A 15,166-nucleotide genomic window follows, 5' to 3' on the forward strand; every position below is an offset into this window, starting at 1 on the left:
CCCGTTGGTTCCCTCAGCCTGCCTACGTGCTCCTCTAGAGCAGGAAGGGGGCCAAGTTTTCCTCTGTGGCCCCTCAGGCTGGTACCAGCTTTGCCCCAGCCCTCCCACTGGTCCCAATAGAGGGGGAGCTGGGAGGACACCTCCTCTCACACCCCATTCCTCCACCTCTAGCGCTGGCATGGCCCCACCACCCCACTAACATGTCCCCACCATGTGTGGTCACAAAGGGCCTTCCTGTGGCCATCTCCTGTGGCCACACCCCTGTTCTGTCTCTCTGGACCTCTCAGTGCCATTCATGCCATGGACTGTACCTTCCTCCTCAGCAGGCTCCCTTCCTTGTCTTCCTAGACCCCACCGCTCCTGGCTGTCCTCCTACCACTCTGGCGGCCTCTTCTCGGTCTCTCGGCCTCTGCCCATCGCTCACATGGGAGATTCCTGGGTTCAGTTGGCTCTCCCCACTTGGCACACTCCACCTGTGCCTTAATCTTTCTCCTGAGTCCTGACTGCATGGATGGCCAGCTGTCTTCTGGACGCCCCACTTGGATGTCACAGGGCCTCCAGCTCAGCCAGACCTAAACTGCACATGACACTCTGCTCTCAAACGTGTCCCTTGTGACTCCTCACATCCAGCTGCCCATCCAAAACCCAGGGGCCATGCTGACACATTGCCGGCTCTCAAACAGGTACAGACAGAGGGAATATGGGACCCCTCCCCTCTGTCAGACCTCCACTACATCCGAACAGCTGCTGGGCCCATATCCTTCTGCCACCCAAGCAGGTCTCTGACCTGTTGCCTTCCAGCTCCACCTGTGCTGTCACCACCCTGGTCCTGGCATCACCTCTCACAGATGGACAGCTTCGGTGGTCCCTCTGCTTCCAGGCTATTCTCCCCACAAGCGGGGAGTGAACTTTCTAAAACAATGCTTTCCCCTCAAGGCCCTCCCAAAGGCTCCCAACCCTGGGCTAACAGCTCAGGTCAGCAGCCTGGCGTTCAAGGCCCTACGCGATCTGACACCGGCACCCCCTTCACTGGCTCCTCTCTCTCTCTTGAGGTCCCTGCCTGGTCAGGTCAGCTTCTTTCCACTCCTTCAAAGTGTCTGGAAATCTTCTGGGCTTTCACAGTGCAGTCCTCTTCCCTGCCTGAAACACAGGCCCTTTCTCCTGGAGTCTCAACCCACCTTTGATGGCTTGTTAGGGGACACCCATCCCCAGCCTGAGTGAGAGGCCAACAGACAGTCCCACCCTTCTCTTCCACCAATGCAGCCTCCAGGTCTATGGGAGGAAAGCTATTTAATGTCTGCTGGATGGAATCTGGACCGTGAATTCCAAAAGGGAAGGACCATGTCTGCCAAGAGCAGGACCTTGCACTTAGATCCTCAATAAACATTTATCAAGAGAATGAATAAGTAAATGAAGGAGTGATTGAAAAATAAATGGGGATGGGGTGAGGGGCCTCCTGCTCTGGTATCTGTGGTTCTGAGGTTCTATGTTTTTGTCCCTGGGCCACATCTGCCTCCATTAATGTCCTTGGGTAGTATTTTGGGAGGAGAATCTGAGATGCCCTAGGGATGACCTCAGCCAGAAATCTGCCCTTCTATGGCCATTTTAAAGATGGGAAAATTGAGTCCCAGAAGAGGAGGGACTTGCCCAAGGCTATAGAACAGGTCAGTGGCAGAGCCAGGACGGGAAGCCAGGAAGGCATGACTGTAAAAGTGCCCAGAACCTGGCCACCTGCATGAGCTCAGCAAATTGTATGCCCTGTATTCAGAAGGAGACAAGGAAGGAGAAAGATGTTAGCTTTTGGCCTCATTTCTCAGGTTGCTATTCCTCAGATAAACCACCCCTGGGGTCCTGGTTACAGTTGTTGGTTGGGGTCCTCAGAGAGCAGGCAGACCAAGGGTCTCAAACTCACAACTCTGGGGCCAGACTGAGAACACAAATAAGTGAAGTGCGCTGAATGTCAGATGACAAGGAGTGGTGAGGACTGCTTCAAATGTGAGGGGAGGGTGCCTGGGTAGCTCAGACAGTTAAGCATCTGACTTCAGTTCAGGTCATGATCTCATAGTTTGTGATTTCGAGCCCTGCATTGGGTGATAATGAGCCCCACTTATGGTAAAAAAAACAAACAAACCCACAAGCCCCACTTTGGGTAAGCCCTGCTTCTCTCTCTCTCTTTCTCTCTCTCCCTCCCTCTCTCTGCCTCTTGCTCACTTGTGCTCCCCCCCCTCAAAAAAAGGGCTCTTTTAAAAAAAAGTGAGAGGAGAGTTTGTATAAAGCCATCCAAATTCAACATAAACAAAGGCACTGTACCAGCCAAATACAACACATCTCTGGGCCCCCCTTGGCCCTCAGGCCAAGAGGTTTGGACCTACACATGCCCAGTCTCATTGCTTCCTAGAAGAGTGGCACCCAGAGAGAAGATTCACAACCTCCCCATCTCACTGTGGCCCTTAGAGGGCCTCCCAGGGCTGCAATGGGGAGAGACAAGGGTTTTGCCGGGTGTGGGGGGCCCCATGCAAAAGCCCCTCTGTCCTGGAAAGAAGCTGCAGGCACCAGGAGAAGAGGGGGTTCTGTCCTCAGAACTGCCTCCCCCAAGTCTTACCTTTGACGAGGGTATGCTTGTCCGTGGGGGAGGAGCGAGCCAGCACCCGTAGCTTTGGCCAGATCTTATCAATTCGCTCTTGTTCAATCTGGAGAGGGATGGGGGGTCTGAGAGAGAAGCTGAGGCCTAGACAAGGGAGGGGACTCACCCAAAGTCACTGGGCTCTTAGTGGCACGCTGGCTGGCTTCTGCACAGTCACGCAGCCCCCCATGCCTCCCAGTCTCCCATCCTAGCTCATCCCTCTGTGGACTCTTTGTGCTGGGCACGTACCTCCCCCTTCTCGTTGCGGATCCTCCGGTTAAACTCCTTGCCCTCCAGGCACAGAAAGTCCTCCCCAGGATGGATGATGCCACACTTGATGGCGATGGCCCGGGCCGTGTTGATATTGTCACCGGTGACCATGCGGACTGTGATGCCCGCTCGCTGGCACTTGCGGATGGCTTCTGGGACCTGGCAGGAGGGCAGGAGCCATGGGAGTGAGCACCACCTGGGGCAGGCCCTCACTGCCCCGTGGATTCCAGAGTGAGCCCTGCTCACAGGCAGCCCTATCGTAAGGAGCCTGGATGACCATGAGATACCGATAGCATGCATGGAATATGGGCCATCTCCTCCTTTCCTGTGCCCATGGCAGGCATTGTTAATTGATCACAGAATCTTGTGATTAAACCCTGATGTGGTCTCAGAATTCTCAGTAGAGCCTCAGGCAGCTACCACCTATCACCATGATAGTCTGTCCTGAGATGAAACCACTGGCTATCCTGACTTGGGCAAGGAATTTGAGAAAGACCCCAATAACACCCTCTCAGATCTGGCCCCAGGCGGGAGTAGAATACTCTACTATTGCATGAGAATGTGCTTTATCCACATGCACAGCTTTATCCACATGCACAGTTCCTGCAAATTCAGTGACAAGTATGTTTGTGTATTTTTAGATTTTTTTTTTTGGGGGGGTTGGGGGGATACTGCACTTGGGAGCATTTTATTTACAGAATGTGACACTGGCTTAGGATACATACAAATGATTATGCTTCCTGTAAAACAGGACATTCCCCAGAGAGAGTAAGGACTGCCTCCTGCCCTGACTGCAATGATAGACTGATGTCTGGGCCAATCAGGCCAGAGTAGACCCAGCCAATCAGCAGGTGGCAGCACCCTCCCCTCTCTCCCCATCCCCCCAGTCCCTGCCCCTGTACAGAGTTGTGGATTTATCTGCCCAGCAATTAGGATGCAGAAACCAGCCTGGAGCTGCCACAGCCCTTTACACACAACACAGATCAACTGAACAAGTGATTCTTACCCATGGGCAGTGACAAATGATAAAATAATAAGGTAATATTTGCTATTTGCTGCACAAAGTCTCTGAGTGGAAGAGGACACGTCAAGGGCAGAAAGTCCGGTTGTATCAAAAGACCAAAGCACTTTAGAATCTCAGGCTTGGATTCAGGGAGTCTGTCTCCCCCTCATCTCATACCCATAGTGTCTGGGAGGTCACTCCCATCCCCGCTCTGCAAAGTCGCTGCTGAGAGGGTCTGGTGATTATTTGATTACTGTGGCTGCTCCAAAAAGATATGTTAAAGTCTTGGGGCACCTGGGTGGCTCAGTCGGTTAAGTGTCCCACTTCGGCTCAGGTCATGATCTCACAGCCCATGGGTTTGAGCCCTGTGTCAGGCTCTGTGCTGACAGCTCAGAGCCTGGAGCCTGCTTCGGATTCTGTGTCTCCCTCTCTCTCTGCCCCTCCCCGCTCCTCTCTCTCTCTCTCTCTCTCTCTCTCTCAAAAATAAATAAACATTAAAAAAAAAAGATATGTTAAAGTCTTAACCCCCAGTGCCTGTGGATATGACCTTACTTGGAGATTGGGTGTTTATAGAGGTAATTAAGTTGAGGCCGGTAGGGTGGCCCTCAGTCAGTGTGACTGGAGTTTTTATGAAGAGGGGAAATTTGGACCCAGACACACACGCAGAGAATGTCATATCAAGAGAAAGGCAGAGATTGGGGTGTTGCTGCCAAGGACCAGTAAAGATTGCCAGCAAACCCCCACGAGCTGGGGCTGGGGGAGGCATGAAGCAGATTCTCCCTCATGGCCCTCAGAAGAGATCAACCATGCCAACACTTGATCTTGGACTTCCAGCCTCCAGAACCGTGAGAGAATCCAGTTCTGTTGTCTGAGCCACCCAGTCTGTGCTATTGCATCATGGCAACTAATACAAAGAGTCAGAACATTGTTTCAAAACCTGACTGTGGACAGCTCCTGCCTGCTGGTCCCCTTCCCGCCCTCAGGAATTTTAGAAACAAGGATTGATCTTGAAAATATCTAGCCTCTGTCCACCCCCGTCCACAGCATCTGCTATTCCCTCAGCACAGAGCGCCACCATTCCAAGTGGGGGCCACTGCCCAGCCCCTCCCCAGTCTCCCTGCCTCTGGCTTCGCTCCCCTACCTGACCTCCAATGACCTGCCTAGAGTTCAGCCTGGGGTGTCACTCCCTCCCAGCTGCTTATAGAGAAAATCAAGACTCCTGAGCATGGCCATCTTGTGGTAGAGCAGGGAACGAACATCATGAAGAGGCAGGGTCCCGGCCAAGGTCAGGAGAATGCACCCTCCAGCTACCAGAATCGTATAAGAGACCAGGTCTGTGGTGAGAGGTAGTGATCTCCCTGTCACAAGGGCTGGAGTAGGGTAAGCTGACCACGGGTCTCCTCTGGCTGCATTTCCAGGGCCTGAGGAAGAGCCCACTTGGGGCTGGGCAGGGGGCACATGAGCAAGGCCTCTGCCTCGTGCCATAGCTGCTGCTCACATAGGCAACCGTGACCTCTTTTTACAGAGCCAGAGGGAGTGGGGACGTGGAGTGTCCAACATCCCGCTTACATAATTGATCGATGTCCTCAAAATGGCTGTAACCCGGGCTGCAGCCCCCTGCTGTCTCCTGTTCAGAGGAACGGAAAGAGCCACTGCTCTTTCGGGGACATCCACCTGATCTGGCTCCTGCCCTCAAAGGAATAGTTTAGGTTTTGTTTGGTTTAAAGACGCTTGAAGTCTTGGAGTTGGAAGGGACTTCAGGTCATGACTCTGACTCTCTCCTCGTTGCCTAGCTCTCCTGCTAGGCATCCCAACAGATGGCCAGCCAGCTTCTGCTTGTAGGTCTCTGGTGACAGGGTGCTCACTCCCTCCCAGGCTGAACGCTCCACAGTGGAACAAGTCTATCATATCCTTTCACAGAATCGTTCTTTTTTTCAGATGAGAAAGCAGTTGCTCTGGGTCAGAGCTGTACCCTTGTAGGAGGCAGGGTCTTTGGTAAAGATCTCCGTACAACGGGCTCTGGGAGCAAGGAGAAGGGTGCCAGTACTTCAGAAGGAAGTAGATGCAGAGGAGAAATCCGAGAAAGCTTCCTGGAGGAGGGGATGTTCGAGTTGCTTCTGTTCAGCTAACACTAACTGAGGCTCTGGTGCCTGGCACTGTGCCCTGGCTGGGGCTACACAGGTGACCACTTCATTGTGGCCCAGGCCACAGGGTTCTGTCCCATGAGAGACACTGGCACAGAAGGTGGGAAGGGTGCTGGAGGAAGGTGTGGCAGGTGATCTGGAGGGGCTGAGGCTGTGGGGCAGGAGCTGGTGGCCATGAAGCTGGAGAAAGGCTCGAGGTCAGAAGGTGCTGGAATCAGGGGCTTGCTCCTTCAGGCCTGGGAACCGTGGTAAGTTCTGAACTAGTGACGAGGTGACTGGCACTGTGTTTTAGAAAGACTAATACTTTTTAGGCTGTCTCGGGAGCTGCAATCTGCCTGCATGGAATCCTCACCCTCTGGGGCTCCCCAAAACAAGCTGGCTCAGGGAGAAAAAAGAGGCAGCTCATTTTTATGGCCCCCGTGCTTTCCTCTGTATGGTGGAGGCTTCTCTCCCTCTTGGAGAGAGGGCTCAGGGACCAAAAGGCTGGGCTGGGCTTTGCCCTGGGGTTCCCCCTGAGCGTTGGCATCCTCATCTGTAAAATGGGGATGATAGTCTACACCCCTCAGCGAGGCTGGACGATGCCATGACAGGGGTAAACAGTACCACGCATGGAGCCAGCCATGCTGGTGGTGGCGGTGGGGAGCCTGGCAACACGCCTGACCATGGTCTTCCTTGCTTGTTCTTCCTGCTCTGGGAGAGGGGGAGGGGTGCAGAGGGTGTGGATGTAGATGCGGTGGGGGTGGGGCATAGCTGGTGTCGGGGACTTGGAGGGGTGGCCATTTGTTTGGGGCAGTGGGATAGTGTGGACGCTTCACCATGATTTCTGGGCCAGGTGCCTTAGAGGTCTGTGACCTGCCTAGAATGTGGGGGGATTCCAGAAACACCCCAGGGCATCTCCGACCTCCTTGAGATACTCCACCTCCTTTCTGGGCGGCGGCCCGTGTACCTGGACGTCTGTGTTGCGCTTCGGTCTGGCTTGAGGCTCTCATGTGCTTTGGGTCTACTACGCTTGCCTTTTTACCAGGTGTTTCATTAGGCTGTGGGCTCTGGGGGGCAGGGACTGCTGACCGAGGGGCATGGCACAGGGTAGGTGCTTCGTAAATGTGGGTCATCACGAACAGTCTCTCTGCTTACGTCCCTCAAAGCCTGACCTGGTGAACGGATTTGGATGGGGACATGAGACCCTTCACAATGTCGCTCCAGGCTCCTCTTCCTAGCCTCCAAAGCGGGGTATTCACTAGACTCCAAACACTTAGCATCCCTTCTGGACACCTCTCTGCGTTTGTCCACGCTGTTCCCTCTGCCTGGAACACCCTCTCTCCCTTAACCTGTGTGTCAAAAGTTTCTTCTCTTTCAGGTGAGTTGCCTTCTCCTCATGAAGCCACTCTGGGTTCCTCCAACCCAATGGGGTGCTTCCTTAAACTGCACCAGCATTTCCTTGTATTTATTCATTCATCTGTTTGGCAAATAGCTACTGAACATCTAACTGTTCTGGCCACTGAGGATCCAGAGATGATGAAGACTCAAGCCACAAGGGCACAAATCTGGTTGAAATAGACTTTCCACATAGATAAAGTAGCCGTAAAATTTCAAAAAAAAAAAAAAATCCCTTCCTTTGCTAAAATTATCCAAGATTTTTCTCACTGAGGAAAAACAGCCAGGAAATGGGCGCTTCCTGTTTTCATTAAATAAAGGCTTTTAAACATCTGTTGTTTCTGGTGACACCCGTTGTCTGTGACTTCAAGGGCTCCAAACACCCCCAGATAACCCGGCAAATCCCAGACTGCTGCTCTTCTGATGGCTTTATCTGCAGCGGCTTCGATCAGCCTCGGAAAGTGTACCCGAGGGAGCATCCTATGTGTTGTCTGGGGGGTGACGGGCAAGTCTGTTTCGATCTGTTCCGTTGTCTCGCTTCTTGAGGGAGGAAGGCAACATGATTTGTCCCCTTGACAGATGGGAAAACTGAGGGAGGCAGGGTTTGTGCTCCAGGGGCAGCTGCCCAACAAATCTGAAAATGTTTGTACGACCCTAGAGGTGGTCCAGCCTGAGGCTTCTGCTCCGGCCAGCCTCACGGTGGCCTGGGAGAGCTTGCCAAAAACTGTGGGCATAGACACTCTGCGAAGGTCACCCAAGAAACTGTGAGGCAGAGACCAGGGGACTGGGGGTGGCATGGGAGGCTGCTTCACCCCTTCTGTGCTATGGAACCGTTTGAATTTGGCTCTGTGTGTATCAATCACCTGGCCTAAAAACCAAATAGATCAAAAGCCATCCCCACCCCCACTGGGAGATGCTGAGTCAACAGGTCAGAGCTTTTATACTTTTAAGCAGTGCCACCAGCAACCCTGCTATGTGTCTCTCACTTGGGAATGTCCTACTCTCTCACTGTTCAGATGGGAGATCCTGGCTCCTGTGGGGCAAGAGGCTTCTAAGGCAGGGCAGCCCCCGTGCTTGTCCTTTGGGGGCAAGGGAAGGTTTCTGGGTGCTTGGGTGGATGGCTCTGGGACTATCCCCAGCAGTCGGCTGTGGGCGCTGCCACGGGTCCTGAGCAGACCAATGCCAAACGTGGCCTACGCTGGTCTCATGAGTCCGAACGTTTAGGAGTATGTGCAGAAAAAACCTGTGGACGCTATAGGGAAACCGAGGCTCCAAAAGGTGAGGCAACTTATGTCAGGTTGGCAGCAGGCTGGATTCCCAGCCTCTCCAAGCCTGCTGGTAGGGTGCCTACCTCGGGCCGCACGGGGTCCTCGATGCCCACCACACAGATACAGGTTAGGTCGTTGAGGATGTCATTCTCATTGTCCCAGTCAGGCTCCGGGCTGCTGGGGAAGTCACGGTAGGCCACACAGATGGTGCGGAGCCCATCACAGGCCATGGGCTCGATCACCTTCTTCACCATCTCATCCCGGTCGCGGGGCCGGAAGACCCGGGGCTCCCCTGCCCCGTTGAGGATTTTGCAGCACCTGGGGGCAGATGGGAAGGAGATGGGTAAGGTCCAGCTGAGGGCCCAAGGATCCTCCCTCTGACCAGCTTGAGCTCACCTCCCCCTCCCCAGTGATGCTCAGCTGGCCGTGGTTGGTCAACTAGTGTCCATCCAGTTCAACTCCCATAATGCTTCAGGGCTGGTCCAGGCCCCTGGGCCCCAGGGAGGGATGAAATCAAGACCAGCCAAAAAGAAATCAGGCAGCCTTCTTATAATATTTGCCCCAGTCCATTCAGCAAGAGCACATCTACTTTGATCTGTTTTATATTCACAAGATTTCATCTGAAAAAATTGTTCCACAACTAAAGTGATTTTCGAAGGGGAGGAAACTTAGTTATGCTAGTGGTTCTGGACCTTGCTTGCACATTACAATGGTTTGGAGAAACACTGAATAAATAAATACCCATGTGTGAGCCCTGCCCCAGAGGTTCACCCCAACTCAGTTTGTCTGGGGTGAGTTCAGGAATCAATGTTTTTTCTTTTTATTTATTTATTTATTTACTTATTTATTTATTTATTTAATGTTTATTTATTTTTGAGAGAGACAGAGACAGAGCTTGAGCGGGGGAGGGGCAGAGATAGAGGGAGACACAGAATCTGAAGCAGGCTCCAGGCTCTGGAGCTGTCAGCACAGAGCCTGACGGGGGGCTCGAACCCACAGCCCGTGAGATCATGACCTGAGCCGAAGTCAGACACCCAACCGACTAAGCCACCCAGGCGCCCTATTTTTTCTTTTTTTTTTTTTAAAGCTCCCTGGGGTGATTCCAGCGTGGAGCTAGAGTAGACTAGGTCACGATGAAAATCACTTTATGCTAAAGGAAGTAAAATGAGGGAGATTTAACACTGATGATGGGGAGCCCTTCCTGATGATCCAGTGATGTAGGGAGGAGGATGGGGAGGGCTCTCTGCAGACATTTATAAGAGGAAACGGGGAGAAAAGCAGTGGGCGAGGGACCCTGGAGGTGGTCCTGCTGTGGGACATTGGGCAGGGCCCTCCCCACACCTCTGAGTGCCAGATGGCCCTTCGGCCCAGCCTGTAGGACAGCCCGTGCTTCATGACTTGGTGGTCCCCGGCTCCCCACACCCCTCCCCGACCACACGCGGCTTACTTCTTGAGCACGATCTCAGAAGCACCCTTGCTGTACATGCGGAAGCTCTCGTCCGGCAGCTTGATGACTGTGCTCATGGACTTGCGCACAGAGTTGAAGGTGTACACCTTGTACAGCTTCTCCTCTGGCATCTGGGTGCGCACGGGCTCATAATCCTGCTTCAGGTCCAGCACGAAGCCCAGCAGGCCGCACTCTGTCTTGTTGCCCACCTGCCGAGGCAGGGCACCCTCCTTCTCCGGGGGCTGCAGAGAGAGAGGCCCAGGTGGCTCACAGGGGGTTGCTGCTGAGGCCCTGGGGCCGAGCCACCCCCTCCCCTTCTCAGAGAGCCCTGTGTGCCCCCTTCCCACCACCCACACCCTCAGCCCTCTCCATCCAAGACCCAATCCTGGCTCTGGATGAAAGGAGTTAAGCAAGATCTGTGTTTTAAAAATCATGAACTCAGGGGCACCAGGGTGGCTCAGTTGGTTAGGCGACCGACTTCGGCTCAGGTCATGATCTCACGGTTTGTGAGTTTGAGCCCCGCGTCGGGCTCTGTGTTGACAGCTCAGAGCCGGGAGTTGCTTCAGATTCTGTGTCTCCTCTCTCTACCGCTCCTCTGCTCACACTCTGTGTCTCTCTGTCTCTCAGTAATAAATAAACATTAAAAAAAATTTTCAAAAAAAAATCACGAACTCTTTCGGGGCACCTGGGTGGTTCAGTCAAGTAAGTGTTCTACTTCAGCTCAGGTCATGATCTTACCATTCGAGAGTTCGAGTCCCAAGTCAGGCTCTGCGCTGAAGGCTCAGAGCCTGCAGCCTGCTATGGATTCTGTGTCTCCCTCTCTCTCTGCCCCTCCCCTGCTTGTGTGCTCCCTCTCTCTCTCAGAAGTAATAAATGAATAAACTTAAAAAATATATAAATCACGAACTGTTTCAAACATAAAAGCAGGATAGAGAATAATTAAAGAAACACTGGTGTACCCACCATTCAGCTTTGTAGAACCTGAGAAATAGGCCATATTAGCTTCAGATTTTCCCTTTTTGAGAAGGAAAACATGACAGATACAGGTGAATCCCCCTGTGTATCCTTCCCAGTCTGCAGAATCCTCCCCTCCTCCCAGAAAGAACCTCTGTGTCAAATGTGGCATTATTATTACCCTGTGTGTGTTTTAAATGTTTATTTTTATTTATTTATTAAATTTTTTTTTTAATTTTGAGATAGTTCTGGATTCACATGCAATAAGAAATACACTCTTCCTTCAGTTTCCTCTAGTGCTCACCTGTGTATGACTACAGTACAATGTCACGGCAAGACACTGACACCGATACAATCAGACCCACCTCACTCAGACTTCACCGGTTTTACATGCACTCACGTGTGTGTGTTTAGTTCTATGCAACGGCATTGAGTGTGGATTCCCACGACCGCCAGCAGGAAGATACATGAAGATACACACAGTTCATGACAAGGATCTGATCCCTGTGACACCCTTTTTAGAGCTGCAGTCACCTCCCTTCCCCCCCCCCCCACCCCCCCCAGCCCTGGCAGTCACTAGTCTGTTCCCTATCTTTATCATTTTGTCATTTCAAGCCTGTTCTGTAAATGCAACCATACTGTATGTGTAACTTTTGAAGACTGGCTTCTTTTCACTCAGTATAATCTCCTTGAGGTCCAGGCAAGTTACGTGTGTGTCAACAGCTTGTCCCTTTTTTTTTTTTTTTTAAATTTTTTCGATGTTTATTTGGTTTTGAGAGAGAGAGAGAGGCAGAGAGGGAGGGAGACACAGAATCCAAAGCAGGCTCCAGGCTGAGCTGTTAGCACAGAGCCCGACGCGGGGCTCAAACCCACAAACTGCGAGATCATGACCCAAGCTGAAGTCTGATGCTTAACTGACTGAGCCACCCAGGCGCCCCTGAAACTGCTATGTTGTAAGTCAAAATGGTCAATTACATGTAGCCTAACCTACTGCATGTATGTGTGTGTAAGGAGACTGTAGACATTCTTCTAAAAGTTGTTTGCTCATGTAATTGCACTTTGAGAGGCACCTGTGTTTATGGTTCTGATTTGTTCTTTTTTTTGACTGTTCTATTGATTCCCTTCTATGACTAAGGCACAGTTTACTTTTCCCTTCTCCTGGTCCCTTCCGCTTTTCCTTCTTTCTACTCACTGATCTGACACACACTCTTTAGCACCGGCTGGGTGCTGGCCCTCTGCCAGGTGCTGGGCTGCATGAACACAAACTCCCATCCTGGGGTCTCAGTGAAATCATCACTCACCTCTCCCCCAGCACCTCTCACTTCCTTGTGTGGCTGGCTGAACACAAGCTGTTTCATGCCTCTGTGCCTTTGCCTCTGCTGTTCCTTCCCCCTCCCCTGCAAGGCAAACTCCTCCATTCCCTTTTTACTTTAAATTTATTTATTTATTTTTGATAGAGAGAGAGAGAAAACACAAGTGGGGGAGAGGGAGAGAGAGAGAATCCCAAGCAGGCTCTGCACCATCAGCGCAGAACCTGATGTGGGGCTCGAAACTCACGAACCTCAAGGTCATGACCTGAGCTGACATCAGGCGCTTAACCAACTGAGCCAGCCACCCAGGCACCCCTCCTCCTTGCTTTTTAAGGGCCAGCTCAAATATCACAGTGTCTTTGACAATTGCTTCATGGGTCTGTCTCCCCCTGAATAAATGAGTTATCAGATTCTTTTCTCTGCAGGGTTCTCAGGACCAGCATAAAGCCCAGCACACAGTGGGCACTTATTGTTGGCGGGATGGCTCCATGCAGATCAGAATGGTGGGAGAGGTTAATAGGTAAGAACAAGAAACCACCACATGGGCTAATGGTGGGATTAGCCAGAGGGAATGGGAGGTGAACTCACATCCACCTGCACCCACACCCACGTGCATGCACTGCTCATTTTCCTTGCATAAAATTACTATGCAGCATCTTAGGTGGAGGTGGCTTGGGAGTGGTAAAAGGCACCACAGATAAACTGAAACCCTAGAGAGATTTAGAAGACGAATATCTACCTATGAAATACCTGTGCCAACCGCACCCCCCCCCCCAACTCCCGCCACCGCCATTAGTGGCTTTGCATGGGTCTCAAACCAGCGTTGTCCAGGAACTCTGTATCCTCAGCCCCAGCCCCTTGTCATATTGCTCGAACAATCTTCACAGACAGGAGAAGGTGGGGTCTGGGAGATGCTGGCATGGACCACTTGTGCAGGGGACAGGACGGCGACGGGACATAGCCCTGGCCAACTCCCCCTTCCACAGTTAGGGCTCAGGCCTAGGGAGCCCACCCAAGCGCTGTGGAGTCACTGGCATTGATAATGCGGTGGTCTTGAGACTTAGGGATTCATAGGAAGGACAGAGCCTTAAGCTCTTGTCCTCAGTTTCTCTGTCTGTAAAATGGAGAGACTAGAGCAGATGATCTCTAGCTGAGAGAAAAATCAACCATTTTCAACCCTTTTCTTCAAGTGGATCATGGTGAGGGATGCTGCAACAAGGTGGAGGCACAGTCCTCAGTGGTGGTTGAGGGCTCTGGGCGGGAACAAGGCTCAGAACGCCCTCCCTGCTCCCACGCCAAGCAGAACTATGTCTCCAGCACCACGGGCCTTGGAAGGCTCCCCACTCCTGGGCTCTTTGGTGGGATTTGATCTGGAAACAAAGGAACCTTTGGTACAGCTTCCCATTTCTGATGTTTGTGAAAATAAATTTGAAGCACTTCCCTTTGTCTCTGCAGCGTGGTATTATGTTGTGCTTTAAAAATGATATATTTATTTACTTACTTTTAATGTTTTCTACATTTTGATAATTAATCTTCTGGTGACCTCCAGAGTTTTATGTATTTTCCACAACAGTTTTTCTCCCTTCTCCACCAATGAAAGAAAATGACGGCTCGGAGGGCTTAAATAAAAATGCCTAATTACTTCTTTGCCCAAGAGAGCTGAGCAGTTATGCCTTCAAAATACCCGGCATTTTATTACCCTCTGTGAGATATTTTAATTTTCCTCTAAAAGGATTTCAAACAATCCATGGTTGCAAATGGCAGAGCTGCCTCCTACGTAATTCAATTTGTTTCCATGAACTTGAGCTCTGACATCGCCCACGTGCATTACTAAGAAGCAGAGGCCCATCCCTTTTTTTCTTTTGACTTTTTTTTTTTTTTTAAATCTTGACAAACCCAGAGATTTTGCTATTGCTGTAGACTTTCCAGGAGCTTTTTTATCTCCAGGGCTCCAATTCTATAAGGGAGTTAAGGCATCAGTATTGTTTCCATTTTAACAGACAGGAAGCAGGCCCAGGGGGACGTGACTTGCTCTTGATCACAGACCTGCGGAGGGACAGGCCTGGGGCTGTCCCCAAGCTTCCTGGCTCCCAGGGCAAGAGCTTCATCCAGCACATTCCCCAGTGTGGTCCTGAGCCCTCTGGGAATGCTGGGTGCAGCCACGAGGCATAATTTTGAGAGGACAATTCATGTCCCTGTTTTGGGATGCTGGGGGGTGAACAGAAGCAAGGGCAAGGAATGATGACTTAAAGAGCTACAAGTTATAAATAACATCCGCACAAATGAGATTAAAAAAGCATAGCTGGCATGTACCACCCCACACTCACTAGGGTGGCTATCGTAAAAAAACAAAACAGAAAACAACAACTGTTGGTGAGGGTGTGAAGAAACTGCAACCCTGCGTACTGTGGGTGGGAAGGTAACACGGTGTTGCTGCCATGAGAAAAACAGGATAGTGGATCCTCAAAAAATTAAACGATGGAATTACCATACTATCCAGCACTTCACTTCTGGATATAAACCCAAAAGAATTGGAAGCAGGAACCGGAAAAGAGATTTGCATGTCCGCGTGCATAGCAGCGTTACTCGCAAAAGAGGCGGGAGCAATCCAAGTGTCTATCGACAAATGAACGATAAACAAAGTGGGGTCTCTCCATGCAACGGAATATTATCCAGCCGTAAAGTGGAAGGAAATTCTGACACATGTGACAACATGGATAAACCCCGAGGACATTATAAGTGAAACAAGCCAGTCACAAAAGGACAGATGCTG

General features: G+C 51.4%; 1 protein-coding gene across 3 annotated transcripts in view; it reads right to left on the reverse strand.

Annotated features, from left to right (window-relative positions):
* ATP2B2 (ATPase plasma membrane Ca2+ transporting 2) overlaps window positions 1–15,166 on the reverse strand; it is a 116,696-nt gene that overhangs the window by 18,586 nt on the left and 82,944 nt on the right. For all 3 annotated transcript variants that reach the window (XM_042979511.1, XM_042979510.1, XM_042979512.1), the window contains 4 exons: window positions 10,130–10,371; window positions 8,766–9,000; window positions 2,873–3,052; window positions 2,603–2,690 (listed from right to left, as the gene is read on the reverse strand). In XM_042979511.1, coding sequence (XP_042835445.1) covers window positions 2,603–2,690; window positions 2,873–3,052; window positions 8,766–9,000; window positions 10,130–10,371 — 745 coding nt within the window. The remainder of the gene's footprint in view (window positions 1–2,602; window positions 2,691–2,872; window positions 3,053–8,765; window positions 9,001–10,129; window positions 10,372–15,166) is intronic.

The sequence above is a fragment of the Panthera tigris genome, chromosome A2 (genome assembly GCF_018350195.1).
Source record: "Panthera tigris isolate Pti1 chromosome A2, P.tigris_Pti1_mat1.1, whole genome shotgun sequence".
Lineage (NCBI taxonomy): Eukaryota > Metazoa > Chordata > Mammalia > Carnivora > Felidae > Panthera > Panthera tigris.